At 40.2% G+C, this 21,491-nt stretch overlaps 1 protein-coding gene across 1 annotated transcript in view; it reads left to right on the top strand.

Moving 5' to 3' along the window:
- Positions 1–19,988, top strand: part of LOC121854911 (proline dehydrogenase 1, mitochondrial-like) — a 57,496-nt gene extending 37,508 nt beyond the window's left edge. Inside the window, exons 3-9 of the mRNA XM_042349721.1 lie at positions 5,978–6,150; positions 8,529–8,593; positions 12,893–13,255; positions 14,146–14,388; positions 14,762–14,902; positions 16,288–16,432; positions 17,389–19,988. Coding sequence (XP_042205655.1) covers positions 5,978–6,150; positions 8,529–8,593; positions 12,893–13,255; positions 14,146–14,388; positions 14,762–14,902; positions 16,288–16,432; positions 17,389–17,609 — 1,351 coding nt within the window. The 3' untranslated portion in view covers positions 17,610–19,988. The remainder of the gene's footprint in view (positions 1–5,977; positions 6,151–8,528; positions 8,594–12,892; positions 13,256–14,145; positions 14,389–14,761; positions 14,903–16,287; positions 16,433–17,388) is intronic.
- The last annotated feature ends 1,503 nt before the right edge of the window (positions 19,989–21,491 follow it).

Here is a 21,491-nt window from a genome sequence, read left to right as displayed (position 1 = left end):
CATTCTACGTCAACGATCGACATGGTGCAGGTATCACGGGTTGTCTGTTCCCCACGATGCCACTGGTGCCAGAAGCGAGGACAGCGTCACGTGTGTATTGTCACGTAGGCAGGTATAGTAGAAGTTGGTTCACTCTCTAAGCGCTGCTGAAGTGTGGTGATGGCGTAGTATCGTGCTGAGCCAGGGTGCGACAGAGCCAAGGTATTGCTCAAGGTCAGTAAGGTGGTGTAAAAGAGCAGGCAGGTTGTGGGGGACGTCGCTTGGTGCAGTAGCGTGCCGTGACTGTCGACAGCTGCCACGTGACATAGCTGTGTGACGCTGGCCGCTTGGTGAACAGAAATGTCTTAGCTCTGCCCTAAAGTACGACGATTGTGTGTGTGTGTGTGTAATTTATTTTATTATAATAGTACAAAACACAAGAAATATTACCCAAAAAGTACTTAATGAAGGAAGTAATAAGATAACGACATGAACCATTTCTCTAGGGAGTCACTTCACCCCTTGTGTTCTAAAGGGCTAGTGTCCGGCCTGTAGGTGTCGCCACTGCAGCTTTAACACCAGATTCAAGAGGTCGAGAGTCGTAACTTTTCTTTACTATTTCTTGTTCGAACTTTGTACTCAAGGTCGTTACAGTGATTTCTTCGGAGTCGCATCTTAATGTATAAGCGTAGGGATAAGTTTATACATTATGAGAAGTAGCTATGTTATTTCTTCATCTCTTATCCTCGCTTTTTTTATCCTCCAGCAATCAACAGTGGACATGCAGGTCGTGTTGTTTATTACATGTCAGGCGTGTGTACCTATGCGTGACTGCCTCTCTCACTAGTGGTTTTGGTGGAGGGGTCGAGCCCCCTTCCCCCCCCCCGTTTGGTCTTAATTTTAAATTTAGTTTTAACATTATTTCCACCACTTAGCTTCAGCTTACTAACGGTTCGGTATGTTCTTAGTGACGATCGTCATTGTCCAGTGTTAGTACAGGAGGAAACTGGAGTAAAGCCGCGGTGTTTGGTAGAGTTAAACTGGATAACACCCTTTCCACACGTGATCTGGAGCGGGGACTGAACCCAGGACACAAAGGTGAGACCAGATTACTCCATGACCAGCTGGAGGTCACTTGCCGCCCCGGGTTCACCTTCGATACAGCATTATGAGCTAAAGGCATCTTGGCAACGTTGATTGGTTCCTCAATAGTGTAGGAGGGCATGATGGTCCAGGTGATTGGCTATTGACGAGCATATGATCTTATTAGACCCTCTTTTAATAGTTCACTATAGATTATGAATTTTGTTTTGACATGTAATGAGTTACTTTGGAGACGTGACGGTGATCGTTCCTGCAGGAGTCCTTTGGCCAGTCGCCCGGTGCTCGTGACGGATCCTAAAATAAACTCGAGAGGACGTGGCGCCGTGTCATTGGTCATTGAGGCGAGGGAGCACCTCATGGCGCCTGTACTGTAATTAACTATTTCATGAATTTGATATATTTCACGGTTAATTACCTTCTGGTTGGTCGTTTGATGGCTCGATAGTTTTATAGCGTTTAATGGGAATTTGCCTCACGACTGGAATGGACAACATGGGTGCTGTGAGTTGTGGATGACGCTACAACAGTCACCACGGAGGAGAGTTTGCAGGTTGCACGATGGTTGTAAATAAATGTAAAAAAAAAAAATATGTGCAAACGACAGATCTGTAATTGGGTAAATCATTTGACTTAAGGTCGTTTTTCGTTGACCAATAACTGATGACGGTAGTTAATGACGTGATTCAGTACGAACAGGTGATGTGATCCTCAAGAGTGGTGGTTGATGATGATGATCCTAATCCTTAAAGCCGAGTGGTGGAGACAGTAAGACTCTTGGTGCCTAGCTATTGATCCCCGGCAACCGGTTATTGCAGTGTGGGCTGCCGCACAGTCCTCTCGAGCGGCCGGTGGGCGTGAGAGGGGAAGGAGGTGTGTGTGTGGGGGGGGGGGGCTGATAAACTGGCAGGTCGCCATCTTCATCGCCGAGGAGAGTTAACTTAAAGCTTAATGACCAGAAACTTGATAAGGCGTCCTGTAAACACCGGCATTATTTATAGAGGACATCACACTGCGGAGAATACTGCTACCTGTACTCGACGCTCGAAGGAAATCTATTATTAAATTATTGGGTAAACTTGATTCACCTGTGAGTCGTAGGTACATACCTGGTTGGTACATAACAGTAGATGATAGATTCAGTGTGTGTGTGTGTGTGTGTGTGTGTGTGTGTGTAGTCAACTCTTCCATTCTAAACATAGCCGCAGCTTTGTTCGATCTTTCTTTTCATACTCTCTAAAGGTCAAGGCCTCTACTACCACGCTTTAGTTGTAATCATTCACCCACTTTTAGCATTCTGGAAGTTTACTTGACATTCTCCTGCAACGCTAAAAATTACTTCATTCAATCCTGTCCTTGTCCAAGTTTACTCCTAACATGTTTGAACTTAATTTTCCTCACTTCTGTTATTCTAAATCTTGCTCCACTCACTCCTAGGATTCTCAAACTACCTTCACTCTTTACTCACGTGCTAAAGTTCCTGCCACTCCCAGAACGGTAAAGTTTCACACACTCTTGCTAAAACACTCCTCCAGCACGTTTACTTCACCCTCATCCCAACTCACTCGGGTGTTGGTAGGCCACTCTGCTTTCAGGGGTTGATGATTCAGTTCATGCCCCTGGGCTGTCGCGTTGACCTCAGCTTGAAATATGCATGGAGGTATAAGCTAACTCAGTCGCCCCTAAACACGAGGAGTTGGCTGAAATCCCCCCTCACGCCCCTTCCCCTCTCACTGTGTAAAATAACCGGGGTATTAGATCACCTGAAGATTAGCCCCTTAGCTTATTTCACCTTAAGATTAACCACCCTAACTCTTTAACTTGTTGCTGGACATGTCTGGATCAGTACACCCTGGTCTCTTCTACACACACATCGGCTAAGGGATTGGGTTATTTACGTCTACACAAGGCTAACGGATTGAATTCTTTACCAAAGTTTCGGGGTCCAGGCAGAAAGTTTCATTAGTTGGCTTAGTGTTCTGGCCATTTGTGCCCAATCTGTAAACATTTGGTTGGGAAAGTTGACCTTATACGTCGACCTTGGTGGGTAGATAGATAACCAGCCGTTCAGACAGCCCGTGGCACCCTGCATAGACGCCTCATCACCCTCACATGGGAAATTTCACATCACCCGACACACTTTTTACAGAATCACTCTTGTGCTTTCCTGGGGCTTTTTTTTTTTACAGCATTCCTTGTCGTTGCCACCTGATAACACGACGTAATAACGTGGTGGGTGTCATCTCATCACCTCACTTAACCTAATTCATTGGTTAATATGACAAAATCTCATCAAATCTTTACCTTACCTGAATGACTAGGAAGAATTTAAATTGATGGTATATTTGATTGTTTCATCACAGTTGTTTTGACGGACGAGTGTGGTTCAGGGACGCTTTGCCTGGTGAGAATTTCTGGATTCCATTTTTCCCACCCATATATTAACTACCTTGATGCTTTATCACGTACAGCCAATGTGATTGATGCCTTACAGTACACTCAGTGCCCTCCACTGCCCTCGTAATCACCTTGGTTACAACACCTTTGAAAACTTTCCAGGTGTTCAGATTTGTCATTTTTTGTGTGTTTAGTCTGAAGTACAGGTGAACACGGTGTGGTTTATTGCATATCAGGTAATTATATAATGTGTTTTGCCTCGAAGATAAATAAAAAGTGTATCGTTCACATGCTGGTGTAGCTCTCACTCTCACACGAGGTGTTCTCTGTCTCTCACGACTTGTACCTGAAACCTAGTCATTTATTGTGCTCATATTTTCTTCATTATAATTCAAGAGACTTTAATGTATGAACTCACGTCACCAACACCAGTGAACGTGATGAGTTGCCAAGACTTGTAACATGTAACAGTGCACGAGACTAGGGTACAGTCACAGTGCACGAGACTAGGGTACAGTCACAGTGCACGAGACTAGGGTACAGTCACAGTGCACGAGACTAGGGTACAGTCACAGTGCACGAGACTAGGGTACAGTCACAGTGCACGAGACTAGGGTACAGTCACAGTGCACGAGACTAGGGTACAGTCACAGTGCACGAGACTAGGGTACAGTCATAATATATAATACATTGTTTAAACTGTACCAGAAGTTGACATTGCTGTAACTTTACAATAACTGTGTAGTGACTCGGTACAAAGTATTGGAATGTAAACAAACTACAGTACTACAGTGTATACTCTTCAAACAACTTTTGTATTCTTCGTAACAATGTGGTGAGAATGTCACACCGCTCATTGTTGTTACTGGATGGTGAATGTTCAGACGACAGAGAGAGAGAGAGCGTTTGTGTTGTCTGATGAGCTCACTCCACCCAGGGGCTTCCTTGTCACTGTTCGGTATACAGGAACACACGTAAACATTTTACTCTTGTTCAACTGTTATACTGTGGTCCCCGCAACACACACACACACACAGCGGGGGGTTCTCTCGGCTGAATAATATTGTCTGGCAGAATAAAATACCAACGTGTGCCGCTGCCCTACGAAGAGTTAAAGACGAAGACGTAATGCAGATATGAACCGTGGTTATGGCGGCCATCTTGTGGGGAATTTTTAAGTATTGTCTTACTGTTAACATTGTGTGACAAAGAATATATAGCCTATATATATATATATATACACACACACACAAACATACACATACACATATACATATAAATTACAGTGGAATTGAAAAACACAAGTATAATGGGGGAGCAGTACAACCTGGGTTGTACAGTAATAAGGTTGAACAAGAGGACAGAGCTGTCAGGATTATGTCTAGTTGGCAATTATGTTTATTGCAATGGTAATTACTTATTTATTTACATGATAATTTCCGATAAAACGGTTTTGATGGTACAATAAAAGTAGGTACTGTAAATATAGTAAGTGTTACAAGAGTTTGACCCCCGACACGTAGCAAGGGACCGAGAACCTACTATGCAGTGTTAGTCATCGCAGTTGGCCAAACACGCTAGGTGTCCCTCAATATCACAACCATCGTTTCTTGCGTGTCAGGGTAATTGGGAAATATTGTGTGTAGAAGTTGTACTGGGAGGTAGTTTTTGTAGTTTTGTTCCAGCAACTTCTAGGACACAGTCGCATGATACACTTCTCCACAAGTACCGTAGCTACAGCTGGCGCATAAGTGTACCACAGTCACAGCATAAAGTGTACCATTTACGTAAAGTTTATGGAGCCATAAATAAACTCTTGGATATAGAGCACAAGATACTGTGTCCCTCTTAAGAAGACTTGTATTTAAAGAGTCATAACACAGAGCTCTTAACGAAGCTGACACACGTAGAGGCAAAACAAAGGGAGTCGGAACCAGCTGCGTGATGTAATTAAGAGAATTAACAGAAACAGCAGTGAGGTTAACGAGCCTGGCGTGGCACCGTATCTGGAGGGAGCTGTGGTATACCCTGGTGTAGTGTTAGGGGGTAAACTCGAGTGAATGAGGTAATGCAACACTTCGGTCTGGCTCGGGATGAAGAGTTGTTAGTCAATATACTGTAGATGCCAAAATTCACGTTGTTTACCAAGTATGCAAGTTGACGATATGACCGAGTAGAGTATGTGTGGATATTTGTACTTGTAGAGTCTTACCCGTTCTCTGTAGCTCCCCACACTCATCCTCCCCACATTATTCTCCCTTATTTCAGGTTTATGTACCCTCTTGATCCACCCCTCACACAATATGGGAGATTAAGAGGCTGTAGTAGGTGAAGTTCTTGTAGTTATGAGCTTATTATTATTGCTTTATCTTCCAGGAGTTGATCATTTGTGTTAAATCTTCATCTTGTGATGTTACGATTAGCCTGTAGTGGAGTGTGATGTTACACACACACACACTCGGTCTCATAACTAAACCCTTCCTGGTGTTGTGTGATCCAGGGGGTGCGAGTCCAAGGCGGAGGGAACGAACAAGATGGAGAGGTACACGCCGCAGCGGAAGTTTGCCGATCGTCGCTACCAGGTGTCGAGTGCCAGGACCTACTTCTACGTGAACGAGGCGCAGTGCGAGAAGAACATGGAGACCTTCATCAACTGTATCGACGCCGTGTCTGGTAGGTACTTTCACTTCACCGCTCATTGTCTTGTCAATGCACGAAATTGTACAGTTGTAGTAGTTAGGTGATCTGTAGTTGGATTTGGGTGTACTGTATGTAGATATGTGAAAGAAAGAAGTGTATGCATGTATGTAATAATAATAATAATAATAATTAGCGGTTTATTGAAAGAGCATGGCAGCCGGAAGGCGGAAAATATACAGTTACATAATTGGGGAATGGGTCTCTTGATTTACAAATAATATACAAGTAACATAAGTGATACAAATATGATATATAATAACTAGGTGGGGAGAAGGTTATACTGCAGGGGATTTCAACATAGTGACTGCAAAAATGTATGTATGTAAAATAACATGTTTACAGTGTGCTTGGTAAAAGTCGTGTAATTGCAGAACTTTCAACACACCAGGAAATTAAAATGCCCCTCTACCCCTCCACCCATGGCCACCGCGTGAATCACCATGGTCACACCCCAAGGAGAATAGCAACGGCGCCTTATATCCTTGGTAGTAGTGGTGGTTGTTGGTGGTTGCTGGAGGTAGGTGGTGGTGGTGGTGGTGGTGGTAGTAGTAGTAGGTGGTGGTGGTGGTGGTTGGTGGTAGTGGATATTTAATTTTAAGGTAATAAAATGGCGGCGAAGGTGTGGCTATTGGGGGAGGATGGAGGCCACTTATAAAAAAAGTGGTGGTTGTTAGTGGTGGTGGGGGGTAATGGTGGTGAACATGTGACGAGTGGCTGCCTCAAGGAGTGGTGAAAGTTCATTTTATTGCACATTGCATAACGAGTGTCTGTCGTTCTGTCTGGCCTTAGAGTATATTTCATCCCTGTCAAATCTGCACCTTACAACTCTGTCTTCATCATATTTCATTACGTTTGTTTCGCTGCGCGTGTGTTAGTTATTGGAGAACCTATCACGTCTGTCGGTCTTAACAAACAAAGATCACACGTGGAGAGAACATAAGAATGGAGGAAACTGCAGCGGGCCTATTGGCCCATACTGGGCAGTCCCGTTTACACCCAACCCCTATTGCTCATATAAGCATCCAACCTATGTTTGAAGCTATTCAGCGTATTCGAGTTAGTGATGATATTTGGTAACTTGTTCCATTCATCCACTACTCTATTTCCAAACCAATGTTTACCAATTTCGCGCCTAAATCTAAATTTGTCTAATTTAAAACCATTGTTACGAGTTCGCTCCTGGTTGGATAGTTTGAGTACCTTTGTAATGTCCCCTTTGTTTAGCCCTGACTTCCACTTATACACCTCTATCATATCGCCCCTCACTCTACGTCTCTCGAAGGACCACACGTGGTCATGGGGTCACCAGGTGGTGTGGTGTTCACGTGGTGCAGAGAGGTGTGTTCAGCCCTTGTCAGCAGGTATTATAACTAGCTAAGTAAGGGTCAACACATCTTGAAAGCCGCCGTATATGTTGAGTGTGTTAGGAAGTTATTTACCATAGATGATATACCTAAGTGAACCATAACAGATAGGTGTTTTGAGGAGTGTAAGTTAAAGTGGAGGGATGTGTCAGTGTGTCGAGGAGGGATGGCGGTGTCTGGCAACGAGTTGAATTCACTTCCAGCTGTCCAAGAAACCAAGGCATCAAAAGTTCTTCTTGTTCATTTACATTTCCCTGGGGAGTGCCAAACAGAGAAGCTCATACAACTACCCATAAAAACGACCTTATGACGTCTACACATCCATTTATCTTGGCTACATAACCCCTCCCTCTTCTTTTTTTTTGCCTTTCCACTGCCTTAAATCCAAGATGGCCGCGAAGAACCAAAGGACTCGATTGTATTAAAACAAAACTATATAGACATGATGTAACGGTCTTGAAAATGTTGTTTTGGTGTCTAGTTAATAACTTTATATTGTAAACAAATAACAATTATTAACCTGACCTAACCTTAGCCCATAGCTTAGCTTTGCCTAGCCTTGTTTAACCTATAGGTAACCTAGTAACCTTACCTATAGCCTAACCTAACCCGTAGTTAGTGTTGTTGAAGTTACAGTGTTCATTTGTGGTGGATATCAACGAAATATGATGCGAGAGGCTCAGACAATGACACAAACGATGTTGCTCTTTCCAGTATATTTCGGGACCATCCATACAAACATAACATGCGCATGCAGTGGCGCTTTATTCCACAACTAACACAAAACATAATAGAACATATTCACATAAATATGGGGTAACCTAGTTTATATCTAACAAGTGTATAGCAATAAAAATTTATAAACAAGTAAATTATCCTTCGGAAAAATGGCAGTTTTATTTTTAAGCTTTATTGAACGATTATATAATGCTCCCTTGTAGTGTTGTGTGGTGTTTAGAGTTAAAAGTGTTAACCTTGTATTAACAGACGCGACGCACGGCACGGGTTTCGCAGCTATCAAGATGACAGCCTTGGGTCGACCACAGCTGTTGGTGAGTAGCTTGTAGCGTAGTCCCTCTCTTACAGTAGCCTGTAGCCCCCCACCCCCTTACTGTGTCGGGTACCCGGGTGACAAGTATGTATATATATATATATATATATATATATATATATATATATATATATATATATATATATATATATATATATATATATATATATATATATATTATGTAATAGAAAGACGGAGTGAAGGAAGGGTGCTGGAGGGCTGGTTATCCATGGGTTACGGTGACCAAGGTCTATGAGGGTGACAAGCCTTGGCACTCAGCATGATGTGAGTTCGGTGAAAGAGAGAAAGAGGAAGAATTTTAGAGAGAGAAGAAAAAAAAAGAGGAAAGCGAGGAAGGAAAGGTTGGATAGATGGAGGGAGACGAGGATGGGGGTAGAGGGAAGGAGAACTTGGGGAGAAGGATTTTTAGTTTAACAAATTTATTGACAAAGCTTGTAGTACAGTTTGCCTAGTCTGAGTAATTCAGTCAGGTCTTGACACTGAGGGTGGTATCACTTCTCACTGCTATGCAGGACAGAGGTTCGTACACAAAAAAAAGAAAGAAATACATCATATTCACCAGCAGCATATATAGGTCAGTGGTTCACATACATTGGAGTCATATTCTAAATTGAAGACTAATCAGTGTGGGCTAGCAAATTTGGGATAAACAGCAAGAATGTCCTCAAGCATCCCCGATGAGAAGGAGATGAGCAGGAGGGAGAGGTGGTTGTCATGGGGACGGCAGCCTCTGCACACCCTCGAACGTGGTGGCCCTGTTGTGATGCCTCAGTGCACCACCGGGGTGATATACAGGGAGCTGAAGGGTTATACAGGGAGCTGAAGGGTTATACAGGTTGATGGTGGGTTATACAGGGAGATGGTGGGTTATACAGGGAGATGGTGGGTTATACAGGGAGATGGTGGGTTATACAGGGAGATGGTGGGTTGTACAAGGAGATGGTGGGTTATACAGGGAGATGGTGGGTTATACAGGGAGATGGTGGGTTATACAGGGAGATGGTGGGTTGTACAAGGAGATGGTGGGTTATACAGGGAGATGGTGAGTTATACAGGAGATGGTGGGTTATACAGGGAGATGGTGGGTTATACAGGGAGATGGTGGGTTATACAGGGAGAGGGTGGGTTATACAGGGAGATGGTGGGTTGTACAGGAGATTGTGGGTTATAGAGGGAGAGGTGGGTTATAGAGGGAGAGGGTGGGTTATAGAAGGAGAGGTGGGTTGTACAGGGAGAGGGATGGGGAGATGGTGGGTTATACAGGGAGAGGGTGGGTTATAGGGAGAGGGGTGGTTGGAGATGGAGGGTTGTACAGGAGAGGGTGGGTTGTACAGGAGAGGTGGGTTGTACAGGGAGATGGTGGGTTATACAGGAGATGGTGGGTTGTACAGGGAGATGGTGGGTTATACAGGGAGAGGGGTGGGTTATACAGGAGATGGTGGGTTATAGAGGAGATGGTGGGTTATAGAGGGAGAGGGTGGGGTTGTACAGGAGAGGTGGGTTTTACAGGGAGATGGTGGGTTATATAGGGTAGGGGGGGTTGTACAGGAGATGGTGGGGTTATAGAGGGAGAGGGTGGGTTGTACAGGAGATGGTGGGTTATATAGGGTAGAGGGGTTGTACAGGGAGATGGGGGTTACAGGGAAATGAATGGTTGTACAGGGAGATGGTGGGTTATAGAGGGAGAGGGGGGTTGTACAGGGAGATGGAGGGTTGTACAGGGAGATGGGGGGTTGTACAGGGAGATAGAGGGAGGCATGGCAATAAACAGGGAGAAAGTGAGAGGGCAGGGTAGACATGTCACCCTCAGCACTCTGAAGACTATTTGTCGATGTGTGCGCACTTACACCCATGTAAGAATACATGCATACACACATACTGTACAGTGTTGATATACTGTATATATCCACAAGCTTGTGGATGCTTAGTTTTGCTCCCAGATGCACCAAGTTAATATGACAAATATTAAACATATAAAGACCTTCAAGGCAATCCTTTCCTTAAATTTCATACTATAACCCTTGCTGCTTTAATGTCAGAATTTAAGTATTTGTCATACAGGTATACGCCCGATCCAGCAGGACAGCAAGCCGGCCATGCCGTGTATTGCCAACATTGAATTATCGACCAGACAGGGACCCTGACGATAATGGTGAGGCAGAGCAAAAAAAAAAAATAAAGAAATAAAATAAAATAAATAAATTAATTAATTAATTCAAAACCTTCTAATTACCGTGTAAAGAAAGGACTTAGCATATTACTTTTCTAAAAAATCCTTGACGGGGTTGGAGATGGTTATAACTTCTTCACAAGTTGTCATGACTGAAATGTGTCCTCCTGGCTTTCTATATAACCAATCTGTAAGGTGTAAGACTTACATTTTTGGTGGTTTTTGGCCAAAAATTAGATTTTGCTGAAAATCACAGTATGGGTACTCCTGAGCTTGCTGCTTATGAATATATGGTCCACGATTTGATTGCATAGTAGTAATTAGTGGCCAAAATGACCCTTGAAAGATTTTACTGACATTTTTCAATGCTAATTACTTATCAACTATGGGTTTCCAAGGTGTGATTTATGGTGTGTGTGTTATTCTGAAAGTACTTAATTAGTTAAACCCCTTAAATTTCAATTCTGAGAAAAAAAGTATATTTTGGTCAAAAATTTTGTTTGGTGTAAGACTTTTGATTATGTTTACAGATTCATGAGTTGCTGTTCTATAGAGTGATTCTTTTTACTCATCGCACTGGACTTTAGACCCACACCTACCAAACTCCCTCATTTAAATAAGAACCTGTAGTAATACCAAATGCAAATTTAGTGTGGGTAGTTGACTTATAATTTCAAGAAGGAGCTTTGCATCACATAATATCCTCACTGAGTCTATTATCAAGAAATGTTGATAACAGGGGTGGATCCGGGAATATCAAAGGGGGGAACATGGTGAGCACAGTGAGCCAACCCAGCTGGAGAGTTTGGGGAGAGAGGGGGGGGGCGCTCTAAGCTACCCCAGAAAATGATTTGGAATCTAACCAATATTATGGACGTTTTCAGGCCATTTTGAACCCATATGCACTGATATTAGGAGACATTCTGAGATCAATAGTACAGTACTGTAATTACTTTTTACTATACAAAAATGCCTGAGTACAATACTACATTAAATAAAAAGTATTGGAATTTTCTGATGAAGAGGATGGATCTGGACCCTCCAGAAACCACCCCCCAATCCACCCTTGATAGATTATTTATTTTGATAATGTTACATGTAACCCACTTCTGGCTGGGTGCCCAACTGTTATCAAATTGGTCTACACTGCCGCCACCCTCGTCTCATCGTAATATGTTGGTGGCATGCCAGGATGTGGACATGGGCAGGCAGCTTGGTGGCTCAATAACCAAGGTTGTCTTGGGGAGCGTGTAGCAGGGGACATGGGTGTTGTGAGTCGTAGAGCTCGTTGTGAAAATGACTCCTCACATGGTGTTATTATTTAGTGCTATCATACTTAATTGTGTTACAGGGGAGGTGTATTGACAGTGTTACATCAAGCTCTGCCATGTTGAAAGAGGAGAGCAATAAACATCGTCATAACATACTGTATACTGTATGTTAGAGGGGAGGATTATTGGCTGTTACTGTACTTGATTACTAGGTTATGCATAAGGAAAGGGATATTAACTTCGTTATATTGTATCTTGTTATAACTGTTACATGATATCATCATGTTACAACACACTATACGTAGTCTGTTCACTCGAAGCCTGCTATTGAGTCCTGGCCCTAGGGTTAGTTTGTTGCAAGGAAGCTGATTAACTGGTCGGCAGTCACCCAAAGAGTCACTACAGCAAGGTACTGTACATAATAAAGATTAATTTTTATACGAGTCATTTGTAGCACACGACAAGATGTGAAGAAAATATAATGTCTTTGAGAGTCATTTGGATGTGTTGGGTGTCTACAAATCTATTAAAGAATGAGTGGGTGAACATTTATGGAATATTTATGGTCAATGATTTGCGAGAAATTCACTCCACATAATGTTATATGTACAGCATTTCTGCTTGGTATTGAGAGTAAAAAAAAATTATTTTGGTTTTAGTACATATCAACATTGTAGAAGCTGTGGGAAGCAAAATGAAAGTGTTCATATATAATAGCTGTCATCTCAGAACTTTTTTGTGTTATAGCAATTGATGTATGATGCAGTCAACAGTTTTTAAAAAAATATTTCGTGTAAGACTAAAGTCATTATTAACTTTACTTAACTTATATCTTCAGATGCAACTTTCGGAGGTGATTGCTCGAGCCCGACAGTACTTCACCCAAGTTACAGGAGAATCTGGCCCCATCCTCTTCTCTGACATTAAAACAGATGTGTTTGAGAAGCGGTTCCGTGAAGAAAACATACTGACCGATAATGTCTCCGTGAGAACTTGGCTGGACAACATGACCTATGACCAGAAGGGTCTCATTCATCTGTTCTCGTGGTCAGGTCTGATTGATGCCAACATCCTCTTAAGTGACTTGTTCCAGTGTCCCAATCTCCAGAGTGGTCATATGGAACCTATGATCTCAGCACTTACAAGGGAAGAAGAGGAGATGTTTAAAAATATGATGCGTAGACTGCACACTATTTTCCAGGCAAGTTTGACCTCTGAATGGGTGTTATCATTGACAATCTATCTTCAGAAATGTGTGAATGAATTAATTTGGGTTACACTATTTTTAACATTTACTGATACATGTTGTTACATTATAATAAAATAGAGACTTAGTACATTAGATGCTCTAGTGCAATTAAAAAAGAGATTCATGGTAATTGCTGAAGACATGCCTGTCACCCAATTTTCAGAGAAAATTAATTTAAAAATGCTGCAATTTCACTGTGTTTTCCAGTGCACACTGTCGTAGTTTGGGAAAATGTGTTAAAATGGAATTACAAGTATTTCTAAATTTAACCTAACTTAACTGATAAATTTTTCCTTGCAGTTCATAATCGCTTTGATAATTAAAAATGTGGTTTTCCAATAGTTTAGATGATTCTAAGACACTTTTCTTCTGTGGCATTTCTCTTGCAAATGATCTAAAATAACCTAACCTAATCTAACCAGGGGCTCCATCCCCCCTGGACCCCCTGGAATATATTATAAGTCAATTGCTAGGGAAACAGGTCAAGTAACATTGCTTGGAAAGCCCTGAATCATATCAACCCCTTGACTAGTGATACTTTTTTGAGGGACTGTACATTCTAGAGTCAGTACATGCCCAGTATTTACCAACAGTGTGTAACAGAGACATAACTGACTATCCAAGCAGCAAAACACTGATCACTGGTGAAGAGGTCAAAGTAAAGATATGAAACTCAAATGACTTATGTTGTACTAATTTGAAACAGTTTTACTGTAATTTTGTGAAGTATATTTATATATTTGTTACTCTCTTATTCAGTTTATGTTTCTGCATATATTTCCAGATTTAATGTACATTATTAGCATCCTTACAACATTCTCAGTTGCCCATATCTCTTTCAGTATGCTAAACAATGCGATGTCCGAGTGATGGTGGATGCAGAGCAAACTTACTTCCAACCTGCCATCTCTCGCCTCACCTTAGAAATGATGAAGAAATATAACCAGGAGAAAGCCATAGTGTTCAACACATATCAGTGTTACCTGAAGGAAACCTTTAATAACCTCTCCCTTGATCTTGAACAGTCATATCGCCAAAAATTTTATTTTGGTGCCAAGCTGGTGCGAGGGGCATACATGGAACAGGTTAGTCTGACACTGACTTGAAGTTGTTTGAATACAGCATTGTATTTTTTAAACAAGTTTCATGTTTATTAAAAATTTTTGTGTGAAGGTGAAAGTGGGTCCCACAGGCAATGCAGATGCAGCCCATTGACTGTATACAAGGATGCAGTGTAGCTTCACTACAGTGGACAGACTTTACTTCCCTAAACATAAAGTCAGGTACCCATTCACAATTGGATGAACAAGCAACCAGTGGGACAGAAGGTGAGCACTACATCCACTCAATACATCTCTATGTAGTGTACACATTGCTCCTCACACTCATTACAATTGTTAGTTACCTCATGTGTGGGCTTTTGCAGTTCAGGTACCCACACTATGTTTTTATTTTCAGGAACGTGCCCGTGCTGTAGAGCTTGGCTATGAAGACCCAGTAAATCCCTCGTACGACGCTACTACCGAGATGTATCAAGAATGTCTCAGGGAATGCTTGCGAAGAATTAAAACTAACAAGTTGATTGGAGAAACACAAAGGGTAAGTTTTTTATGTTTAGTAGTAGGTGTAAGTCATTGTGAAGCATACATGTTAATGAATGAAACAAATTGAGGATATGAACCTACCTTTGGGAGTAATTCATTCTTGTTCATAAATGAATTTGAGTTATTCCAGAGATCTTTCATTTAATTCTATTGATGGCCTATGGATCATCAATAAGTAACTTGAGAGATATGTACCATTAAATCACCCTTGGTATGTCATTCAAATGGTAGGTTTGTGGAGACCAGAAATGTTACTTTCAAATGTTGCTATTAGTGAGAGCTGGAACCTATTCATTGCAATTAACTAAGGATAAGTTTAGTGTGCCAGGAGACAGATGTAACTCAGGTTATTTCCAGTAGGTTTTTATAAATCCACCTTTTGTATTAACAAATATTTCACTTGTTTTCTTTAATTAACAAATTATAATCTAGTTTTTGTAAGCAAAAAACTTGTACAGCTTGTCCTTCATTCTGGGGCAGTTTGGAGACCACATCCTCTAACAGTCTAATATATTTTCTATTCTTTATTTAATACTGTACTTCATGTACTGTACTCTATATGCTAGGCCTTCTATTTCCAAAGTCTAGAAAATTCCTGAGTCCAGCTCATTTCCAGGTTACCAGACAATTGATATATATATATACAGTACTACCAATAATTTAATGCTAAATTCTCAAGATATCTTGCCCCATTTTTTGCTTTTGTTTACTGCAACACAATGACTCCATGATTTACAAGGTGGTTACTGAAAGTTCCTGAAAAGCAGCACATAAAGTGAATCCATATGAAAAAAATACTGTGAACCTTTGGGAAACAAGGGTTTAAGTTTCAAGCTCTCAATAGCTTCCCAGGATTGGCTGCAGGATTTGTGGATCTTATCATCAGCTGGCCATCAATGTCCCCTCACTCCAATTCTCTTCTAAAGAAGCTTTTTATTTTTTCTTTTGTTGCATTCTACAAGAATTAAACTTTCCATTGATACAAAACAGCACTGAAATAAGAAAAAATACAGTGTTAAAATTAATTTTAATTTCTTTCCTACGGCATCTGTCGTAGCTGTATGGGAGGTGTACTGGGATGGGGTCACAAAGTTAAAGCACATACATCTCCCAAGGTGACATACTTAGTACTACACTGAGGGAGCAGCCACAATAATAGTCAGTATATTGGGTACATATAGAAAAGTGAGGATCACAGATTTTCATGTACAGGGTATTTCGTTTTAACTTAGATCATATATTTCAGGTCATGTGAAATTACATATATGTACTATATTTGAGGCTAAGTATAATTTAGGGTTGAGGTATGTCTTTTGTGTTCAAGTAAAGTAAATTTTTGTGATAATATAGCTTCTTGCATTGATTTACTTGTACCACCAGATTGCCATAATGATAGCATCCCACAACGAAGACACTGTTCGCTACACGGTCAACAAGATGACTGAATTAGGAATCGATCCTTTGGACAAAGTACTCTGTTTTGGTCAACTTTTGGGCATGTGTGATCACATCTCGTTACCTCTGGGTAAGTGTATATTCTTAGTTGATCTCTATAGATAGTCCCCTTTATAATTATGGAATAGCTTTCCAATAATCGCTCCTGTTCAGGTTGTTTTTCACGAATACTGTGTATATACAAAATAATATAGTCATCAACAGGCCCGTTCTTTTGGGGGGGGGCAAACAGGGGCGACCTCCCGGGGCCCCGTGTGTGTGGGGGCCCCGTGGGGCCCAACACTAGACCCAGTGACCTCGGACACATTACCTGTTGACTGGTTAATCTGACCTGACGGCTTACGCCACCATCGCAACCGTGGCCTTACCATCCATAGCGACAGTCCCATGGGGGTTGGTGGGGCCCCGCAGTGGCTGAGTTGCCCCGGGTCCTGCACCCCCCTAGGGACGGCCCTGGTCATCAAGCATTCTTCAGGATACTTAAATCCCTCAAATCCATGACACTTCTGAATCTGAGATCACATTACAATACATTGGACCTCATATGGATACTTGTAGTTGGGTCTGGAAGTTGGAACCCAAGTCCAGGTTATGGGGAAAAATTGGGATTCACATACTACAGTATCAAATGACATGGCCAAGTGTGTGAGGGGAGGGAGGAGTCACCCAAGTGGCTCAGACAGGTTTCATGTGGCTACTGACCCTTTCTCACAGGCTGAATCAACTGGATTTCTGGTTCCTCTTAGTAGTCCTGTCTCCTATTTAATTTACTGTACAGTACACTTGTGTAGGTTGAGTACACTTGTGTAGGTTGAATTCTTAAATATGTTTCTGTGCTACACAGTAGTGAACTTTCAAATGTAAGAGTAAGTAGGTGTAAGTGCATGAGCTTCACTTTTGCTTCTCCCCCCCCCCACAAAAAAAAATCTAGTTTTATTTTTTTTGAAGACATTAAACTTACTTTTTTTTAACAGCAACTCAGGGTATCTTATTAAATATTTTAATATATGTATCTTCATTCCACAGGTCAAGCTGGCTATTCAGTTTACAAGTATGTTCCTTATGGTCCAGTGAATGAGGTACTACCTTATTTATCTCGGCGTGCTACAGAGAATAGTTCCCTTTTGGAAAAACTAGATAAAGAAAAAACACTGCTGATGCGAGAATTGTGGAGACGCCTCACCTCAGGCCAGATATTTTATAAGCCAAAAGGCAACTATACACCAGTTGGTGCTCAGAAGTATTAGAATGACACGGTATGTCAGTGGCAAACAGATAGGGCCCGGGGTAATTTAAGTCATGCCATCAGTATTTTTAAAATTATACAATACTATGAAAACAAAGTAAGACATATATGACAAGGTCACTTGGGGTTTTTGAGATTATCCCAAATGATGTCAGTTATCATGTCATATTTTGGGGGTAAATTAATTGTACTTGTGATGATTTAGTAATGGAATTTGGGGATATTTCTAGCATTGTGGTTTTAAAGAAGAATTCCATGTTATGTGATAAGAATCTTTTTTACAGATTATTACAGAGGTGGAAAGTAACTAAACTTGGCTTGTTTTCTGAATATGAACAGATGCAGTTAATGTTTTATGTATTACATCAGCATTCTTGTTAGGTAATACCATTACAGTACTTCAAAGACAAGCCAGGAACATTCCTTCTTGATGTATAAATGTGCAACAAAATGTGCTGGGATAAATGAGGTACAATGTGAATACAGTATATATTGTTTTTTTATAAGTTGTTCGGTGTTTGTTTTATCTTTTACTAATGCCTATATTTATATAGATTCATTATCAAAATTATGGTTATCAAGGACACCAAATATACAGTATTTCATTATATTCATGTACTGTACTGTATTTGTATATGGATGTATACAAATGATCTCCCAATTTTAAATATTTAGTAAGAAAAAATTAACAATGCTAAGGCAAAACTTTTACATATACAGATACACAAGAACTCCAAGTTTTATTTTAAATTTATAAAATTTCAATACGGGCTCCCTTTGTGGCTCTGTAAACATCATAGTGGTATTCTGTTTCCCTCCATACATTTTGTAGAATATTATACTAAATTTTTGGAACAGTGTCATGGACGTAACATGTTCTTCAATTGTTCCAAAGTTGTTGCCATTGGTGGAACGAAGACTTCCTTTTTGACATACCCTCAAAGGAAAAAGTCAAGTGGGGTGAGGTCAGGTAAACGAGCTGCTCAATTAATGGGCCCCATGACCGATCCAACAATTGGACAATTGTTCATGCGGGTACATTTTCACTGCATTGTGAAAATGTAGTGGCCCACCATCCTACTAAAGTAAAACATCCACTTTATCCTCCTGCAACTGAGGCATCACTCACATATTACAGTGATAATTATAGTACCATTAACTGTTTTTTCAGCAGAGAAGAATGAACCTTACACTTACTCACTGGGCAAGATGTTATCTCAGAATTTTCCACACTGTTGGCTGAGGTACATTAAGTTCACGACTGGCACGATGTGTAGACTTATTTGAACTATTGTACGGATAAATTCTTCTTTAATGTTGCTGAAATAGTAGCAGGCCATCCTGAGCTTTATCCCTCTGCAGATGCATCTACAGTAGTGTCGATACATTTTAAATACAACTTATGAGTTAAATTTCCACTTGGTGGACCTCTTCCATATGTCCTTTGAAATTGTCACTGAACAGTGATCACAGATTGTGTTGCATGATACTTGATCACCCAAAACGCCATTCTCTTGTGATGCCATTTTGACTACTGGGCAATCGGTACCATCTAACATTGTTAGTTTTTCATAAGAAATATTTAAAATTGGGAAGATCATCTGTAATTACCCTGTATATACAGTAAACTATCCTCACTCTAGTCTGGCACACTTGGTTCTGAAGGCCTACCGGGATAGTGAATTTTTAATACTACCATCCCCCCCCCCCCCATCTACAATCTGGTATGCATCACCGATAAATCTTTAGTTAATAATTGGCAAAAGGTGACACTGATGCTTACCTTCATCTGTATTAGAATTTTTTACCAACTTAATTAAAAAAGATTACCTAGGTAAAGCTTTGATCTTTGCTTGCCCAGATGTCTCCTACAGTATTGTTTGTACATCACTGTCTGGGATCATCATTTGTGGTATTCATTGGCATTAGCAGAGGTGTATGGAGCAAGCCTATTTTTCCCACTGGCAATACAGTAAGTTGTATAGGTTTTATAGTGAATAATATAAAGTTAACACATGACTGTGATTAAGCCAGTTTACTCATGCGATCGGGAAATGGCAAATGTGCAGAATGTTTCAACTAGTTGCAGCTTAGCAATACCAAGTGCCAACTGTGAGGGAGAGCATCAGCCAGTCTTTCTGAGGCCAGGAATGGCTTACTGATGTGCCAGAATACAAAGAGGCTAATGTATTACATACAGTATGTACAGATGCAAGGAGTTTAATTCGTGTTCAGTGTACACTACTGTACTGTAAATAAGTGTAAGAATTGCAAATGATGGGCAGGTTGTGAGGGTATTATTTTATTGGTTTTACAAGTGGTTGTTCTGTAATTACATGTCACTACTGAGTGGAATTATATTTTCTATGATTAAAATTTATATATAGTATTCTTGACCCTTTGTATAATTATAGTCATACAATAATTCTACTTTTTATATGAATTTGAATAATTTAAAAAGACAACACTAGTCTTGAATTTATTTTTTCACAGAATACTCCAAAAAATTACCACTGTTGGAAGTTAGAATTTTTAAAGTGAAAGGTGAATGGCAAATTTTAGTTTTCTTAATGGATGTTGAACTCAACTATTTATAGGAACTTTTATCATGATTAATTCCTCAACTGTATTGGATACAGGTCCAGACCACATTGTTTGGAAAATAGAAATAATAATTCCAACTCTTGGTTCATGAATAGTAACCAGCAACTACAGTAGGTATGAGTCATTGTATTGCTTGAAGTAACCAATCATGCTTCCTGATTTTCTTGCTAATAGCAGATCGTGCCATTTTTATTATCAACTTGCCTAGGACACAGCTTGTAGAGATCTGTCTATTATCATTAGGTTTGAGAAAGACATTTTCTGGTAATTATCAACATAAATGTTGAATACAGTACATTTAATGACATACTAAAATACTATAAACATGTGATTAGACCAAGATAAAATATTTTAATATCATAAATTAAGCCACCTTGAATCCCTTAGAGATGGAATTTTATGACTTGAAATCTTTAAGCAATAGTAAAAGCCAAAATTATTTATTTGGCTTGAGTACTGTAGCACAAAAACTTCAGTTCAGCACAAGGTGATTAAGAATATGACAAAATATTACAACCTTATGTGTCCTTTGTCACTGCATGATTGTTGTGGAAATTTGTTTGAAGTTATGATCAACTGAAGTAACACTTTCTTGGAATATATTTTGTGTGGACCATGTTAGATAGTTGAGTTTAAGAGAAACCATCATATTATCTGACTGTTATATATTATTATACAGTTACTGTGTCCCTGCCATAAGGTTTATAATTATGTTTACTGATTACATTAGAAATGGTGGTACAGTATGCATACAGTATTTATCCTGACCACTACTGAGTGATTGTAACGATTGCTGCATTTTTACATTTTCATTAAGAAAACATTAACTTTGCGATATTTCTTAATTTCTTCTTTTTATTTTTCTCTTTACCACTTGTAGGTCACTCCCATACAGTGGCTAGCTGGGTTTTTGTTTTTGTATATAATATTGTTGTAACTTGAGACACGTCCAGTAACTACCTTATATTGTGTGTTATATTAAAATTCAGAGTTAAAATTGGTGACTACTGTACCATACATTAGCTGTTTCATTATAACAACATATGTATTAATGAGAACCTGTGTTTAAGAGAAGACTTTTGACAGCTACAGTATTGGGGTGGTATGGTGGGGAAGCTTGTCTGGTAGATGTAGTTTGTGATCAATCTTGGTTTTAAGTGAAGACAGTATTGCATCATTCATTAGTCTTGTATATAAACCATCACATTATGCATACATATTGGGAGATATTTATATTTGATAGACCTATTTTATTGACAATAAATTTATCTCTTGTACA

The sequence above is a fragment of the Homarus americanus genome, unplaced genomic scaffold (assembly GCF_018991925.1).
Source record: "Homarus americanus isolate GMGI-L3 unplaced genomic scaffold, GMGI_Hamer_2.0 scaffold1024, whole genome shotgun sequence".
NCBI classification, from domain to species: Eukaryota; Metazoa; Arthropoda; class Malacostraca; order Decapoda; family Nephropidae; genus Homarus; species Homarus americanus.
This window is presented reverse-complemented; position numbering and strand designations above follow the sequence as displayed.